The sequence below is a fragment of the Phyllostomus hastatus genome, unplaced genomic scaffold, assembly GCF_019186645.2.
Source record: "Phyllostomus hastatus isolate PE091 unplaced genomic scaffold, TTU_PhHast_1.1 phas_scaffold_385, whole genome shotgun sequence".
NCBI classification, from domain to species: Eukaryota; Metazoa; Chordata; class Mammalia; order Chiroptera; family Phyllostomidae; genus Phyllostomus; species Phyllostomus hastatus.
Window position 1 is genome coordinate 7,033,644 of NW_025334026.1, and position 18,674 is coordinate 7,052,317.

The following is an 18,674-nucleotide window of genomic DNA, read 5'->3' on the forward strand; positions in this document are numbered from 1 at the left end:
AAAAGAGGTCTAAAGAGGGCCCCTAAAGTGAGGTCCACTTGCCCTCACTGTCTGCCGTGGTTCCTGGAAGGGGAGGCTAACGGGGCGTGTGTTCCCACGTGCGCAGGCAACCGCCAGGGGAATGAACCAAGTTCTGCATTAAGAACTGTATGGGTTCAGAGTCATCCATTTGATTGGACCAATTAGTATTTTTTCTAAAGCATTCAGCCTTAAATTGGGATAGGTGAATACTGAGATTTTAGGAACAGTGTCCCTTACTTGCTGTAATGGAGCCTGTGAAGAGGAGAAATGATTCCGTAAGGAAAGACCATCCTCTGGGAGCTGGGAATACAGTTAACCCCTGAACAATGCAGGGTTAGGGGTGCCAACCTCCTGCACTGTGGGCAATCTGCGTCTAACTGCAGTGAGCCCCTCCCTGCGTGTGCGATCCTGAGCACGGCGCTGACCCTTGGGCAACACGAGTTTGCACTGCTGGGTCGATACAAAGTGGACTCGTGCAGTTCAAACCTGTGGTGGTCAAGGGTCAGCTGTACTTGTCTACAGGCCCGGTGTAGTTAAAGAGGTCTCACCATCAGTGGAATCAGTTACGATGAGGTCAAAGGACTTTTCGGCCCATCTCCACCTCTGTGGGGAAGAGACTAGGGCTGAGGATGGAACAACGCCCTGCAAGAACTGGTACCCTCTGAGCTCCTTCCCAGTTCAGACACTGCTCCATTCTTGACCAGAAACCAGGGCACAGACCTGGGTCATTATCCCAGCACGTCACTTCCTGTAAATTTGTTGGGCCTTGGGCTCACCTGTGGAGTCTGACTCTCACTCGGTCATGGCTGGCCTGGTTTGGCTCGTGAGGAGGGTGGCCCTAGGCTGCACGGCTATTCCTGTGGACACGCACCATCTGTACTCAGCCACTCTGAGTGAGGTGTGAGTGTTGAGAGGCACAGGTTTCTCAAAAACCATACAAGGTTAAGGTTATGTAAACAGCTTGACATAAAAATAATTTCAGGTGTTTTTCAGCAGTATGGATCATTCAGTTTTGGGGTGGTCACTTTTGAGCCAGCTCTTAGTTCTCATACTGCAAAAGCCTTTATTTTTACCTCTAATGTTCCCTTCTAGCAAATTACTACAAAATCCAGACCAGAAACTTCCTGGTCTGTCACCCACAGTCCAGGAGGCACTCTGTTTGCTGTAGACCGTCGGCCGCACTTGGGAAGGATGGGCCGGCAGCTGGTGTCAGTGAAGAGGTAGTTCTTGCTTTACTGAGTAAACGGGCCCTTTCTCACACAGTGACTTCGCAGCCCACGGCTGGTACCTAGTTTCATTGGCAAGTTTCCAGTACCTCTCTCGCAAAAGGAATGCTGTACTTTTTGGTTGTCTCTGGCGAGTGAAGATCCCCTTTTTATTTCCTAATACTCTCTGTGGTGCTAAAAACAAGGCAAAAGATGTTTCAGATGACTTCTGATGAGCCAAATTGGAACCAACCTGGAGCCAAGCTGGGCACTACACAGTAATATCCTCTTATACTTTATGGTTGGTTGGTCTGATGTGGCCACTTAATGGGTTGAAGATTTTACTCCTCCTCCTCCTCCCCCAAAACACCTCAGCTCCCTGGTGTTTCTCATCTGTGTTTATCTTTTTACTTTATCTTTAAACTAAGGTTTAAAATAGTAGGGTACCCAGCTGCCTGGTAGCTGGAGGGGGCTGAGACAAAAAGTTACCCTTGGAAAGATGACCCTCCTAGTGGCAGCAAGAGTCCTGACCAGTCCAAGGTGCCTAGGGAGGATCTGCTAGTAGAGGTCAAAGTCCTCCTGGGTGAGCTTCCAGCTGGGTTCCCACTTCTGCGGTTGGTTTCAGAGTTGAAGCGGGGAGGGAGGGAGCAAGGCTGGCAACAGCCTGTCAGGAGGACAGACCTCTCCACCCCCTCGTGGAAACCACAGCGTCCGTATGTAAAACCAAAAGTAGGTCTTTCCCACCATGAAGTTCAAGACAATAGTAACTTCCTCCAAGATAAGCGAATGCCAGCCACTGTACCAAGCACTTCATCAAATGGAATCCCTACATCATCTGCAAGGTGGCAGGCGTTATCAGCACTTACAGGTTTCAGGAAACTTGGCCAAGGTCACGAAGCTAATTTCTCCCAACACGAAGCCAGTACAGCTACTCGGGAAGCTAGATTGCCATCCAGGACATTTCCAAAAACCACTAATACTTGCCAAGCAGAGCAGGGGCTCATGTTCTCATTTCTTCTGTTTACCCCTTTCCACTCTAATTTTTAAATAAACCTTAACCTTCCAAAGACCTGTATCCTAACTCCCACTGCTACCAAATCCTTCCCACATCCCAAACTGCCATCCTAAGTTTGTGGTGTATCAAGTAACTAGTCATCTGTGGTCGCCCTCACCTCTCCCCACTTGAGAAAGAGTGCAGATGGTATTTTCTCGGAAGACTTTTAAACACGCCTACGTTTAAAAGGCTTTGACATTCTCCTGTTTTTCTCTGGTGGACAGGCCCTGCTCATGTGAATAACAAGTGCACATTTCTCAGGCTTGCACCCTACTCTGGAACAACAAGTGTATCCCACCACATCCACTTCTTCCTCGTATTGTTAGGAAACACACGGCAAGTTAGCCATTCTCTCCCAAGACAGTAGGCTTTCCCATTTTCTTTTTTTACCATAAAATCATTGGGGAAGCTGGCAAGTGACTACTGCTTGCTAAGTGCACCTTCCTTTTCCTACGTAATGCTCTTGGTGGCCCACATTGATTAGATAAGCTTGCCCTCTCTTATTTGCAGTGTTCTTACAACCAACTGTCCTGAACTGAAAGACCAATCTGAAAACATCAGAAATGGTACATTCCATAAACCAAAATGCCACTTACACTGGTCTGTCATAAAATCAGCAAAGTTCCAGATAAGCTCTCCAACCACATATTCTTTGCGTTTTTCATCCAGAACCAAATGATACTGCTTCAGCAGACTTTTCTGGTACTCTTCACTGAACATCAACGGCGGGTCCTGGAATTCAAGGCAAAGGGAGAATGTAAGAGCCAGAACTGACAGAATTGTAAATGTCGAATAAAAATAAGATCCATGTGATGAGGACCAAAATATCTGCCCTTGGGGTGGGCTGCCACGCCTGCGGGACTCGCCGGTGCTGCTGCTGCTGCTGCTGCGGAGACACAGGCAGGGTATGTCGGAGCCCAGAGTCGAAAAAGGAGCTTTTCTTAAACCTTAATTAGTAAGTACTTTATAAATATAATCTGATACTTGCTTTATCTTAGTTTTCTCTATTCACCAGGTGAACTACACTGAAAGTAAAAATGTCTCTGGATAATAAATTTAAAACTCAAGTCTTAAGTAGCTGCCACTGTCCAGTCTAAGAACTAGTGTGACTCAGATTTAAGTCACCTCAGATTCGTCTGTATCTGGTCTGGGGAAGTAGCTGCTGCTCAGCCCAATATAGCAGGCATTAGAGAGAAAGTGGGGAACAAGAAAGAAAAGTGTCCCTGTCGCACAGGCTTCACAAGCCAGCAAGAAAGATACGAGCTGAAGTGTCCTGAGGGTAAGTAGGGTGAGTGCAAAGCAGGAACCCAGGGATGCTCAGCAGAAGGAGCTCACTGAGACAGGGCCACAGAAAGGACCCCGAGGAACCCTCTGAGCCTGGGCCCCCAGGTGAGGAGTGGGCCGTCCACAACAGCAGCAGGAGGCAGCACCTGTGCACTCATCCCACATTTGGTGAGAGCTCCTGTGTGTTCTGTACGAAGACACAAGATCTTTTACATGCACCTGGGTCTGAGTTTTCATCTCATGGGAATTTGGGGGAGCTCAACTCAGATGCTGAAGGATGCTGGGGTCCAGTCATTTGTGAGGGAACAAAACCCTACTGGCTTTGCCTTTTCCAATGAGAAGGATCAAAATGCTATATAAGGTGAACTGAAAACATAACCGTACAATTAAGGCAGGCTTTGTTCCAGTTCCAAAGTTGAATCTGAGGACATGATGTAGATGTTGTTTTAGTAGAAATGACCCTGCATTATCTAATACTAGCCATACATGTCTATTTAAACTTAAAACTAAATTAACCAAATCAGCTCAGTCAGACTAATCACATTCCAAGTCCCCAATAGCCATGTGTGGCTAACAGCTACCCTCTTGGACAGTGAGAGCTTTTAGCAGACAGTGCTAACCAAGACTCTCAGAGTTTCTTAAAATTTCTTAGTTCGCTAGCTATTTAAAGAGGGAGAACAAATGTGCATGTACATTTCATAAGCTATCTCCCCTCTTCACAACTTTGTAGAAGTGGCACTCTGTGTAAGCAAGATGAATTTAAAGGTGTGAACAGAATATAGTCCATGGGGGCAGCTGTTCACCATACCAAGAATCAGCATATTAAGAAATGTGTGTCAACAAAGAACCCTAGTAGCTGCAATAGACAAGGGTAAGGAGGCTGGGCGCAGATGAAGACTTGGCTACGGTTCAAGAATCCACATGAAAAAAACTCCCACAAGACAAGGCAGCGTATCTTTGGTGAGGAAATGGACAAAATAATGAGAAAAAAAGCTAGTGATTAAAACTTGCTCCAAGATTTCACTCACTCCCTTAAGGAACATGGTTCTGCACCCGCTGTGTGCTGGCCACAGCTGGGTGCTTGGGAAGCAACCATCATGGGGTTCAGTCTCCCTCCAAGAGCCCACAGTCTGGTCAAGGAGAGAGCTGAAGAAACGATGGTGCGCAGTGAGAAGTACCTGAACAGAGACCAGGCAGAGGGAGCAGCTTCCTCTGGCTGGGGAGATGGGGTAAACCTCATCAAAGAGGGAACATCTAAGCTGAGACTTGAGCACGGAATAAGAATCTATTCATTGGCAATTGTGGTGCTAATGAGGGCATTCCAGGCAGAAGGAAGCCAATAAGCTAATGAAGAAGTTGCCTCTGAGGGCCCTGGCCGGGTGGCTCAGTTGCTTGACTGTTGTCCCCTATACCTTCAGGTTCAGGCTCAATCCCCAGTCAGGGCATATACGTAAGGTTGTGGGTTCAGTCCCTGATCAGGGCACATACAAGAGGCAACAGATAGATGTTTCTCTCTCTCCTTTCCCTAATCCTCCCTAGGATCAATGGACAAGTCCTCCAGTGAGGATTTAAAAAATTCCAAAAGGAAAGAGGCTGCCTCTGAGGACAAAGCAAGGGGGGAGAGGCCTCAGTTGTGGGCAGGCATGTGTGCAGAGAGACAGGCTGAGTAAGTGGAGAACTGCAGGGAGGTGTGAGGGACAGGGAAGAAGGTACGTTTCTAACTTGGGGCAATGAGTGACACCACTGCCCAAGAGAGTGAAAAAAATAAGCAATGTCTTATACAACTTACGTGGTGAAATGCTGCAATAGAGTCTGCCCCATACTCGCTCTGAATAATTGGCTTCTGATAGGTCTTATACCAGTCCTCAAACTGGGTGGCCAGCTGCAGCGGAATCACCTCCAGGTGCCCGTAGTCATGATACCAGGAGTAGTAACTATTCACACAGATGACATCCACGTATGGTGCCTAGGACAAGAGCATTAAAGCTTGTTCACAAACCAGAACACTGTGTAACGGTGTTACAACTCTCATACACAGGGGCTCTTCTGGCAGAGCAGGTAAAAAGGGGATCTAGAAATGATTTTGATGCTTACAAGTGTAAGACACATAGTCAAGAAGTGACCTGAAAGGAGCAAGTCCACAACCCTGGACTGATGCACCTGGCCCGGCCGCAGCTTGGTGGAGGCCTGAGGCAGGGCGAGCGCCCAGTGAGCTGGCCTCGCTGTTCCCCAGGGAGTGCTCCTGGCACTGGTCCTCCCTCACCTGGCCCTGGTCCTCCCTCACCTGGCCCTGGAAGAATGTTCCCATCTGAGGGATAGATGCAGTTTTTCTCCTCACAAAGAATCCTAATTCACCATACCATTCCGGAGCTAGCGCTGTGGGCTGTAACGAGGCTGTAAAATATGCCCTCCCCACCCCCCACCACAGCAGGGTAGCCAAGACGATGGGGCAGCGCTGCTTGAGTCTAAACAGTGCAAAGCTCAGGACTTGTTGGCAAAGACCAGACAGGCCAGTGTCTAGCCTCTAACATCAATTGAACATGGTTCGCCTCCAGACCCGGCCCTGGGATTGATGGGGCCTGTCTTTCCCAAGTGACTGTGGCCTCTCTCAACTGTGGGGGCAGAAAGATGCAGACAGGAGGAAGGAGCTGAGGGGGGGACCTCTGGGTGGACACATGTACATGAGTCACGCATCCCACCAGATGAGCCTTGCAACAGAAGGACTAGACCAGAAGGAGATGCCACTTGGCCTTGAGCACACGAGGGTTTCCTCGTGCCATGCTGGTGTTTCAGCCCAGTCTTTATGTTTCTTTGAAGGGGTGTTTTCGGAGACGGCAAGGGAGCACCAGGGCTCCATGCTTTTCTCCATCCATGCTAAAATGAGCATTCTCAATTTACTTTTGTATATAGTGTGTCTTCTGTTCTCTCTCTAGATGATTTCTCTTTCTGTAGCACTTTTCTCCTAGGTACTGGCCTTGTTCTCCAGAGAAGGAACATTTTCTTTGCTCCCGTTTTTCAGCATCAGGGCAACTGAAGGCATTGTCCCTGAGGGGCTGCTGTGCCAGGGGCAGCGAGGGAGGCCGTGTGGTCCAGCCAGCTGTGGGAGCCTGCCCCTTCAATTTTCAATCAGGACCTGGTCAGTGGCTCCCAAAGTGGGTGGGTGCCTGGAATCACTGAAGAGCTTTTAAAAAACACAATTCCCACCCTGGGCTGACTAAATCGGGATCTCAACATCCAGACATCTGCACTTGCAAAAAGCTTTTCGCGGTGGTTCCGATGATTGTGAAGGACCGCACAATGGCAGCTTTATGCTCCCTTAATCCTTTGCTCTTTATTGCGCATAATACACTGAGGCCCGTGAAATTAAACTGACCCAGGTAGAATATGGACCGAGAACAAATTGAATATCCCTGGGTCCAGACTCCTCAGACTTATGAAGCCACTCTGCCTGGTGAATAGGCAGGTAGTTATCTTTAACCTAGAGACCATCTATGAAAATGGTGCACTGGCAGCTCCTGGTTCTTCCAGTCACACTGATCCAGGAGCTCCCCTCCTGCCACAGAGGCTCCTGCTGTACAAGTTTTCCTAATGTCCGAGGCCCGGCACCATAAGGCTCACGCCATGCAGGGTGTTCCCGCTGACCTCGGACTCAACAGTGTTCACTGGAGCTCAAGGCCAAACTTGAAGACAGGGTGGAGTGGATGAGAGTGGTGTGGGGACCCCCCAGGCTTACCCCCAGGTCTGCTTCATAGTTGGCGTTGGTCACAAAGGTCACGGGCCGGGTGGGATCCAAGGCTTTTGTGTGGGTGATCAGCGTCCTGTCCATGGAGGGCAGAAGGCAGGGCTCCTGTCAGGCCAGAAGGGCTGTGGTAGCCACCTCTTGGCCACCCGCCCTCCCAGCCCCCCCAAAAAACAACACTGCTCTCCTCCTTACCTCTAAGAGTACTGTAGGTAAGCAACCATGTTCCTCTAGTCTGCGATCACGTCCCGACACCACACCTTCTCCCTCCCCAAACCCTACACCCCCCCATCCCCCCCAAAGAGGCCACCTCACAGGGAAAAGCAGGCACAGAGCTGAGGTCCTTGGGCTGGGCACTGCCCAAACCTGGTTCTGAATCTCTGAAAGAGCCCTCGAAAACAGGAGTGGATGGGGCATGGATTAGGGTGGACGTTAACTGAACAAATCCTTAGAGAACAGGTGTTGGGGGCAGGGTATGCGCTGTGTATGGGGCAGGCTCTGGGGCCTTCGACAGCTACGCCCCCAGCCTCCCCCAGCCTCCCGGAGCAGGGGGAGCAGGGACACTTGCAGATGCCAGAAATCGCAACTACAAGTGGTGGCAGGAAAGCGAGTTCCAGGAGACAGTAACAGGCACACAGTAACTGACAGTGGTCAGTCGGTGACAGCTGATAGAAGCAGCATTAATGCTGAATCACATTAACCAAGGAGGGATGGCAAGAGGCTTCCCAGCTGAGGAACCTGTCAGACCAGGACACCCTCAGTCACTGTGTAAGCCTGTTTTCCTCTACTCTTCCTCACAGCTAGTGACCCCCTCTCCCCATAATTGCTCTCCTCATTCTAAGGCGGTGGTTTCCATGGGCCAGAACAGGTACCCCCTACACTTAGTTCTGCAACCCACACTCTGAAACACCCTGGTCATCACCTGGGAACTTCAGAGGCTAGCTGAGCTCCTCTAACCCAGGCAGCTCTATACATGTCTGGCCCCCATCCCTGCGGCTCCAAAAATCATGTATCTCCTTCTTTCCACCTCCCAAAAAGAGCCCACCCAGAACCTCAGGCACCCATTCCTGGGAGCCTACATACACTTCTTTCACCCTCACAACAAAGCGCTGTTCACCAGCCCTGGCTCGACACACTCCTGCGCCCCATGCACTCTGGGGCTGCGTGCTCTGAGCTGTGGGTCACTCTGCCCCAGTGGGTCACTTCTAGAGCCTTCTACAGATGTGGCTCAGCTCAAAGCCACTCTGTGAAACTTGCAAGCAGTGTGCCTCAGGGACTGTTTTGATGGCCTCACGCAGCAAGTGAATTAATTCTCCTCTGCAGGACTGGAAGAAAAGGAACCTAGGAAAACACTGGGCTGGGGGTGGGGGAGAGTTCCACCCTCCCACTGAGAAACACTGCCCCCAAGTGGTGTTCATTTCCATTGGAACGCAGGGGCAGGGGTGTGGGGGAGATGTGGGAGCAAGGAGCTACTGGAACCAGGAACTGTAGGTGGCCTAGCCCTGCCCAATAATGAAACTTTAGAATAGTTAGGATATGCATGTCGTTGAAAAACCTGTTTGTAATTATGTGGGCAAATAAGCTGGTATTATGAAGCTTAACTCCACTTTACAGATGAAACCAAGGCATCAGACACTGCGTGTTTTTGAAGTTTTAACACACACAAAATTTCCCAGGAAGGGAGATACTGTTAAAAGTGAGGGAAGAGTATACCTAGTTTTATTCGGAACTTTACCTAGAGCGGTTCACCATTTCGGAAATGCACGGCACTGAAGGGAATGCTGTTTGTGGTATCACTACTGTCAGCTTTTGAAGCTATGCTTTCACGAGACTCCAAAACTAGGTGTAAGCATCTGACCCCTGCACTTGGTCTTCTGGGGAGTCAGGCCCATGCATTCACAGAGTATTTTATCAATGACTCTCCTTTATATCAGTTAGGCCATGCCACTATTTTTTTCTTAATTTGAATGTTAGTAGGTTAGGTTACCTCTGAATTTCATTTCAGGTGTGAAAATCGGGCAGAGTCTCGCTCAGCTGAAACCACAGCTTAGCTGGGTAGGGACCTGGTCTCCTGAACTGACCAGGTCTGGATACACTCTCAGGTCTGGGCTGGGAGCTGGATGCTGACTCTAGCACACACCCCTCAGGGAGACCTCGACTCTCCAAAGGCCGCCAGCCAAGGCTGAGCTGGGCTGAAGGTGAGGTCTCTCCCCTGACCCAGGCCAGGGCAGGCGGGGGCACTCACTTGAAGTAGTAACCTGCAGGTTGCAGGAAGGAAGTGGGCTCATTGGCCACAGACCACATGACAACAGCTGGGTGATTCTTGTCCCTGCGTACCAGCTCCTCCATCACCTCCAGGTGGTGCTGCAGAGACACATTGCTGTAGCTTTGGCTATGGGGCGGGGGAGAAAAGGAAGCCCGTTATGGCCTGCCCAGGCGGCGGGCTGAGCAGCATGGGCAGTGGGCACTCACACCAGCGCGATGCCCACGCCAGGGCTCTCATCGATGACCACGATCCCGTACTGGTCACAGAGCTGCATCACCTCCTCCGCATAGGGGTAGTGGCTGGTACGGAAGGCGTTGGCACCAAGCCACAGAAGCAGGTTGAAGTCCTTCACCAGCAGTGGCCAGTCAAAGCCCTTCCCTCGGATCTAGGGGACAGCAGAGTAACATGACCCCCACCCCCTGTCCCAGATGCGTTTCCTGCTAGAGCTGGGCCCATTACCCTCTATCGAGACAAGCACAGGGCCCATCAGGCAGCAGTTCTGGGCAGTTGGCTGAACTGCTCTGAGCTACCCTCAACTGCTCGGGGGCACAGGGAAGGTAAGGATGAGAAACAGCCCCCACAATTACACAGGAGCCCCAACTCACGTCTGCATCCTCATGTTTGTTGACCCCATGGAAATAGAAAGGTTTCCCATTAATGAGGAACTGGTTCTTTGTGACAGCTACAGTGCGAATCCCCACGGGGAGAGTGTAGAAGTCAGACACAGGCCCAGCTGCCGTCTGTGCAGTCAGCTTTACCTGCAGAGCCAAGCATTGGCGTGAGTCACCCTTCATGGCCCGAGCCCCCCACAGCCTGCCTACCTGTAGGAAGGCCCTTGTATGCCACAGTGGCCCACCTCAGGGACACAAGCAGAGAGACTGAGAAAGTACAGGTTTCTGCCATTAGCAAGGAGAAACCCACCCAGCCCATGGGGTCTGCTCCTCAAATCTGGGCTGCCCCAGCAAGGGTTGAAAAAAATCAGGCTGGGAACACTTCAGTCCAACTGACTAGGGAGCTCAGAGGCCCATGCCTGCCCGCCCACCTGTCCTGCACCCATGCTAAAGCAGGTAGGGCTGCTGGATGGGGCAAAAGGCCTCCCACAGCCCCAGTCTTAACCACCATTACCTCCAACGAGTACAGGTAGGCAGGGTGTTCATGCATCATGTACGGCCACCAGAGGTGGGCACTGGGCACCCGCAGCTGGCCCTGTCCCCCAGTCCCCTGGGCTACGACTTTGCCATTCTTATCCAGAAGATACACTTCTAGCTGGAAGTGGTCACTGCCCTGGATGAAAATCTGGTAGTACACCAGCCCTGTGGGAGACCAGAGAGATCAGACAGAAGGATATGATCTGGGTCGTACGGATGAGAAGACCCTGAAGCCAGCACTCAGAGTCCTCCCAGGCCCTGAGACCCCACCAATGATGGTTATTTCTTGAACTTGATCTGCAGTGAGGAGAGACTGAGTGAGGGCGCACAACACAGAAGGAACACAGAGTCACCACCTATGCTGAGTGACAAGATTTTAGGCAAGCTCCTTTTCTCATTGCGCCTTATCTCTCAATAAAATGAGGTCAGACCAGATGGGTATTTCGGAAGCCCTTGACAGCTTACATGGGCTGGATTTTAGCTTCTTAGGTAGATGGGGACCTGTGAGGGTTAAGAGAAGCTGGAAGAGCCCTTCTCCCAAGGCATCTTTCTAAACAGGGAACAGAGCCACCTTGGGCCTGGCAGAGGGCAGATCCTGCCAGGAGCCCTCACCAGTGTCTTGGTCCACGTTGGTGGTGATGGTGATGTCATCAATGTAGGTGGTGGGCGTCGTGTAGAGGAGCACGGGCCGGTGAAGTCCAGCATAGTTGAAGAAGTCAAAGTTTGTGTTCTGGACAAAGTAACCCTTGGGGTACCTATAGTGGGAAGACAACGGCCAGCTGGGGCCTTACCCTGAGGCCTTCAACCTCACCTCTGCTAAGGCTCCCTGCCCCTAGTGGGAAGACCACTGGGCAGGGTGGGGATTGGGATGGGGGAGCAGGGTGCTGCTCACTTGGAAGTATCCGTCTTGTAGATGATGTTCCCTGGTGGCAGGGTGTGGGGGGTGAGCGTGTTGTTGATGGCGATGGTAATGCGGCAGGAGGACAGGGGCCCACTCTGGACCAGCTTGCTGATGTCCGCCTCGAACGGAAGGTGGCCCCCCTCGTGCTCTGCCACATGGACCCCATTCACCCACTGCAGACACATAGGGTTTATGGGGCGGGGGCAGCAGGCTGGAGTATGAGAGGCACTGCCATCTCATGCATTCCTTCACACAGACGCCCTGCCAGCTGCCACCTGCCTCATTGGCCTGATGGGAGGAATGGAACTCCAAAGGAGACTGGGCAGCCTTCCCCAACCCAGGGCACAAACCCCAGTGTGGGGCAAAACATTCCCCCCACACACACACACATCTACCTCAGGAGATAGGCTGTCAGATGACAGCTGGGAGCCAGGCACCCCAAGGCAGCCCTACTCATGCTCAGCTACTGCACCTGCCCACTCGCCCTGCTTGCTGCTCACTGCACTGACCACAATGGCATAGTAGTGGGCGCTGCCAATTCTCAGCACCACTCTTGTGCCCAGGTCCTGGGTCCATCGCTGGGGTAGGATCGTCTCCCGTTCATACCACACCCAGCCGATAAATCTGCGCAGCCGCTCATCCTGGACCATGTCATTGAAGCTGGAGGGAACAGGCATGTCCAGGGTAGGACCCCACTGAGGAAAGAAGGGCCAGGATCAGGACCAGACCACCTAGAAATCTAAGACCAGGGCCCAGGTGGCCCCCTCTCCTAAGAGGCCAGGTCCCCCAGCAACCCTGCCTGCAGGAAGGCTTCTCCAGACCCTGGAATTCTGGGCCACTCCACCGTTGTTAATCTTTGCCAGCAACTGACCAATGCCTTTTGTGGAGCTCATTTAATTCCCACATATCCAGAAGTACACATCAGTCGCTCATTCAATGGACAGTATACAATGAACACTTACAATGAATGCTGTTTCAGATGCTAGGAATAAAATGGTGGACACGCCTCTGCTGTCAGGTGATCAGCTCTATTACTAAAGTGTGGAGAGTGAAAGGGGTCAGGGAAGGCCTTTCAGGGCCAGGCCCATGGGATACTGCCTCAGGACAACCTGGCAGAACTGAGTGAACCTGAGCCCCGCAGGGAATCCCTTGAACACCTCAGGCAGAAGGCAAGCAAGAGTGAGGCAGACAGTTGAGTGGGCCTGGAAACAGTCTGATTTTCCTAAAGACATCTTATGTGTGGGGCATGGACCTCTAAGGAGGGGATTTCCTCTGTCCTTCAGAGTTGTATCCCCAGCCACTGACACAAGCCCTGGCACATAGTAGGAATACGATATATATTGGCTGAATGAACAGATAACTTGCTGATGAGGGATGGACTGCTAGGATGGGTTATGTCCAAGGACTGGTGGGACCAGTTCTTTCTCAAGGCAATGGGCACCAGGATCTCCAGGAAAAGAGGTGAGCACAGGGCCACACGCAGCCTGAATGAAAGGAGAAGGATCGGCAGAGACCTGGCTAAGAGGAAGATGACTAAGAGGAAGATGATCAACTGACACCCCAAAGAGGAAGGCTGGCCATGCACGGGCTGCTTTACTGAGGAAACTGTTGAGTGGAGCACATGCCTAGCACCCACCCCACCCCCTTTCTTTCTTCCTTTTCCTGCTGAATCCTGGGCAGCAAAGACCGAAAAAAAGGATCTGGGAAGAGGCTGACAGTCCCACTTCTCCGCAGCCCTGACCCCAGTCAGAGGTGAAACTTGAAATGACATCCTTAGTTGCCTGGGTGCCAAGCCACGATCTCCACCTAAACCTGGAACCCAAGGTCCTGCCTGTCAGGGCAGAGCTGGTTCCAAGATGTGTAAAGCCTGCCCTCCTCCCCCGCCTGCCCAGCTCGGTGCCGCGGACCCTGCTCTGGTTCGGCCTACCCGACTGGACCGGGCTGGAGTGGGGCCCTTCCCCGGGCCCAGGGGGAGTGGGCGCGCGCCCCGCAGGCGGTCTCCGAGACACCCACCGCCCACACCCCTCTTCCGGTTCCGCAGGCGCCCCCGCCCCCACCGGACGCCGCAAGCCCGTTATCTTGAACCACGTCCAGGCCTGCGGCTCCGAGGGCAGGGCTCCCACGCTCCCTACCGGGCTTCTGGGAGCGCCCCTGCCCAGGCCTCGTCACCCCTGCTCCTGGAGCCCGCACCTCCCGCAGCGGCGCGCGGTACCACTGCTGCTCGAAGCCCTGGCGCCGATTGTCGGAGAAGTCGGCGCGGAAGCTCCAGAGGCCGTTGAGCTCCTTGCGCTCCCGCGACGCGCTCTCCCGGGGGTACAGCATGCCGCCCTGCAGCGCCAGCCCGCAGCCCCAAAGAAGCGGGCCAAACACAGCCCAGGTCCCCGCCAACCCTCCAACCATGGTTTCCGCGCGCCGACTAACAGCTGCGGGGACGCCTAGAAGTCGAGAGGGGGACGGTCCCGCGGTGCGGCCGGGGCGGGGCCCGGGGCGGGGCCCGGGGCGGGACTTGCGCGGACTTCCCGCTGGTGGCCTCCTGCGCCATATTGACTTAAAGCGACCGCAGGACTGAGGGGTTCGGGGAGGCGGGCCGCTGGGGAGGACTCATCCTGCCTGCTCGTGGGGGTGGCGGGGAAGGCCGGTGGGGACCCCGAGGCTAGGCCTTCAGAGGAGAGGGACCCCTGAGCTTCCATCCCCGAAAAGCGGGGGCACCGGCTCTGCGCTGGCCCCCATGGCTTCGGGGTCACTGCTTGTTCCCCGCCTTCCCTTCCGGGACTGCTCCCGCCTCGGGTGGCGGGTGCGGGTGCGGGGCCGGAGGCCAGAGCGAGATCCTGGAAAATGGCCTATTTTCCCCCACCCCACTTCGACTCAATGGGGCCGGCCTGAGACACTTTCTCTTGCTTATTATGCCTGCCAAACACCCAGTGAGACCACCCGAAGCCATTTTGTGGGGTGGGGTCCCTTCCACAGGAACACCTGTCCCAGGGGCTAGGCCATAGACTTGACCCTGGGCCTCCACCTGCGGTCACCTGGACCCTAAACCCCTACCCTGAGGGCCAAGTATGAAAGGTTAGGGGGCTTATGGCCCCAGTAACCTAGGAATCTACTGTTCTTTTTGATACAATTACCTGATTTTTTATATTATTATTTTTCACTTTAGCTCTGATTTCATGCTCATCTAAGCAAATTTCTGATAGTGGACCTTGAAACTGGAAACGGAGTCTCCAGATAGTACAAATAAGATATATTCTAGGAACTGCCAATGTAATAAAGGCTTTTCCCCAAATGCTTACCATATAAAAATAAGAGAAAATGGGATACAAAAGTATATACAGTATGATCCCAATATTGTTAGAACTATACCCACACAAATAGAGGAAGATAGACATGAAATGTTATTGATTATTATAGAAGTGAGGTAGATGATTTTTATTTTGTCCATACTTTACTGATTTTTAAAAATCTGATGAACATGCATTGTTTTTATAATCAGAATCATACCAATAAGTTTTTAAAAACAGCAAACAGGCAAAATCAATAAAGCTCCTATAAATCAATAAATTGGCTTTCCATTTACCCACAAGTCTTTTTTTTTAAGATTTATTTATTTATTCATTTATAGAGAGGGAAGGGAGGGAGAAAAAGAGAGAGAAACATTGTGTGGTTGCTGGGGGCCATGGCCTGCAACCCAGGCATGTGCCCTGGCTGAGAATCGAACCTGTGATGCTTTGGGCCCCACAAGTCTTTATATATTTAGTACAAGTTGATTTTCTACTGAGGAAAGTGAAGAGATGGAGTCATTCTCTATTCAAGCTGCTAAAAATGACTAAAGTAGGTTCAGGCATGAATAAATGACCATTCTTGTTTTAACTAGCCTGGGAACTTAAACTTTTGAACTATCAGTTTCTGGATACACATCAAACCTTCAGATAACCCTCTGATAACCCCCTAAAGTACTAAGGGAAGAATGTTCACATATCCAGACCACCTGATGATACACAGGAGCCAGACCACCAGTAATTGAGAGGATTTCCATTCTCAGACCAGGCCAGAGGCTAAGAATGCAGGACTAATTCTTAAGAATACACTTCATAAGAACTCTTAGCTTTTCTCCCCCCACCACCCCCACACAATCTAGGTATTGCCTAGTTGTGTTCCTAGTTTACAAACACTAAACCCTTGATAAATCTTGATCATTTATCTCAAGCCAAAGCCTCCAGAGTCTTTTTGAGTTCATTCAACATGCTTGTCTGATGGGGACGAGGAGATTAGAGAACTGATAAAATAGTTTCCAATCTCATGAAGCTGAAAATCAGACCCTAGTGGGTAAAGCTGGATACCAGTTTTCTTCCCCACCTGTTTGCAGCTTTGTACAAATATACGAGTCTGGAGATGTAACTACGTGTCTTGGCAGCACTGAGAATGGATGAAAGAATGGAGGCTGTAGAGAACAAATGAAAATGCCATTGGTGAAGGGGTTCTTACCCCTCCTCAAGATAGAAATCAAGAGAAGAGGTAAGCCCTGGCCAGGTAGCTCAGTTGTTTAGAGCAGCGTCCCAATACACCAAGGTTGGAGGTTTGACCTCTGGTCAGGGCAAATACTAGAAGCAATCAGCGAATGCATAAAGATAAATGGAACAACAAATCAATGGTTTCTTCCTCTCTTTCTTAAAATCAATCAAAAAAATTTTTAAGGTGAAACATTCAAAAGGAGATGTTTACTAAAAACAAGGAGGGAGCTTGATGCATCAAGGGAGCACACACTAACAGTATGTGGCTCCCTGAACTGCTGCCAGGGTCTGCCATATAGAGGGCTGGGTTCTTTACACAGGTGCAGAGCGCAACTCTTTGGAGAGGGCCTGAAGAGAAAGTTATCCAGGAAAGGCTTAACACACAAATGAAGGGCATTTCCTTCTGGTTAAGACAGGCTCAGCCTTTCTCAAAAGGATGATTTATGAGACACCCCAACATTATGAGTACAGGAGGTGGAGAGGAGGAATGAGCCAGTCCTCATCTCCTTGGAGATAAGTCCCAACTCCTCAGCATGGTTTGTCATGATCCGACCTGTCCCTGGCTCCTATGTTCCTGCATGCCTCAGTATTTTTTCCTTTGACTGGAAGCCCTTTCGTCTTTGACTAGTGAACCCTTCCTCATCGTTCTCAGTCTTCAATACTCAGTTCAGACTTTGTTGTTTGTTTTTAACATTTAAGATTATTATTTTTATTAATTCCTTTTTACTGTTTTTCTATTACAGTTGTCCCAATTTTTCTCCCTTTGCCCTCCTACACCCATCCTGCTCCCTGCTCCCACAGTCAATTCCCACACCATTGTCACGTCCATGGGTCATTCATACGTGTTTTTTGCCTAGTCTCTTTGCCTTCTTTCCACCATTTATCCCCCTACTCCACCCACTCTGGTCACTTTCAGTCTATTCCATGTTTCCATGCTTGAGGTTCTATTTTGTTTGTTACTTTATTTTGTTCATTAGATTCCTCGTATAGGTGAATGATATGGTATCTGTCTTTCACCAACTGGCTTATTTCACTTAGCATAATATTCTCCAGTTCCATACATGCTGTTGTGAAGGGTAGGAGCTTCTTCTTTCTGCTGTGTAGTATTCCATTGTGTAAATGTGCCACAGTTTTTCAATCCATTAATTTACTGATGGGCACTTAGGTTGTTTCCTGCACTTGGTTATTGTAAATAGTGCCACTATGAACATTGGGGTGCATAGGATCTTTTGAATTGGTGATTTGGGATTCTTAGGGTATATTCCCAGCAGCAGAATTCACTGGGTCAAAAGGAAGTTCCATGCTTACTCTTTTTAAGTTCACACATTTTTTTAATTTAAATTTTTATTTATTTATTTTTTAGAGAGGGAAGGGAGAGAGAAAGAGAGGGAGAGAAACATCAATATGTGGTTGGCTCTCAATATGTGGTTGGCTCTCACGCAAGCCCCACTAGGGACCTGGCCAGCAACCCAAGCATATGCCCTGACTGGGAATCGAACCACCAACCCTTTGGTTCACAAACCAGTGCTTAACCACTGAGTCACACCAGCCAGAGCTAAAGTTTAGACATTTTTATCTTCACATTCCTTGGCCTCCCAGTCACTCCCCCGACCCACCCCCTATACACATACACACTCTGAATTTGACACAGGATAGTAAGAAGCTAGGAAAATTGCTTGGCAAGTGGCATAGGGAAACTGAGACAGCTGAACACAATAGCCGGGCAAATTACAGCCAGGTAGGTGTACATGGTCATCAGGGAGGAAGGCGTGGCAGGGGCAAAACTGGGAAATCAAGGACCTCTCCCCCATGGTAACTTCTTTCCCCTTTCCTACCTGCCGATCCAGGTCCAGAAAAGCAGCAAAATCATGTGAGTGATGCCAGAACCAATTGCAATGGCTGCAGATTTCCTGCCCTGTCACTGACAAGTGGAGACCCTGACCCTGAAAGGGCACACCTGGGGAATAAATATTCTACTGAATCGCTCCCCTGAGACCTCCCCTAAGATTCCCACCTGTAATAAAGGGGTAAAAGCCTCAAGACAAAGGACCCAGTGCTTCTGCGGTCCCTCTGGGGAGCAGCTAACACCATTTCCGTTCCCTTCTTTCCCTACTTCTTTCTCCACACGTACTTGTCTCCAAAACTCTGAGGCAACCAGTGGCTGCCAGCTTCTCCCAGGCTAAGCCCCTGTGCTTGTCCCCAAAGTCCACTTTTCTCTGACCTGCCGGTGAGCTCAGGCAGCCCAACCTAGGCTCTCCTGCTGCTTCTTCTGTCCTAAATACTTCCTTGTTTCACTGCCCACAGGTTTAATAAATGTATCCTCATAGTCACCTGGACTTATATTGTGAAATCTTTCCTACAGAAAGTCAAGAACCCATGCACTACAGCTGGCCCTAAGCAGACCCAGTCAGGGCCAGGCCCCTGTATGGTAAGAAATTCACTGAGGAATTTGGCCCTTGGTTCAGGCCCCTTCCTGTACTGACCACACTGTAGATTCTTTCATTTTTGGAAACCCACTACTGAGATTTCTCCCAGCCTACCATCTCCT

The 18,674-nt window shown here is 50.7% G+C and overlaps 1 protein-coding gene and 1 pseudogene across 2 annotated transcripts; one reads left to right on the forward strand and one right to left on the reverse strand.

Moving 5' to 3' along the window:
- Positions 1-1,060: 1,060 nt before the first annotated feature.
- On the reverse strand, positions 1,061-14,069 carry GUSB (glucuronidase beta). Of its 2 annotated transcripts, XM_045819549.1 has the most exons (12): positions 13,809-14,069; positions 12,128-12,313; positions 11,610-11,791; positions 11,330-11,472; positions 10,695-10,882; positions 10,175-10,327; positions 9,776-9,954; positions 9,549-9,695; positions 7,298-7,382; positions 5,354-5,530; positions 2,877-3,012; positions 1,061-1,421 (listed from the first exon to the last, which is right to left on the reverse strand). In XM_045819549.1, exons 1-12 carry the CDS (start codon positions 14,016-14,018, stop codon positions 1,231-1,233), a joined length of 1,977 nt encoding a protein of 658 aa, XP_045675505.1. In that variant the 5' UTR covers positions 14,019-14,069; the 3' UTR covers positions 1,061-1,230. The 2 variants fall into 2 exon arrangements, with proteins under 2 accessions (XP_045675505.1, XP_045675506.1); XM_045819550.1 differs by lacking the exons at positions 11,330-11,472; positions 11,610-11,791; positions 13,809-14,069 and having other exon boundaries at positions 12,128-12,194.
- Positions 14,070-14,346: 277 nt separating this feature from the next.
- The window catches only part of LOC123806288, a 78,592-nt pseudogene continuing 74,264 nt past the window's right edge, over positions 14,347-18,674 (forward strand).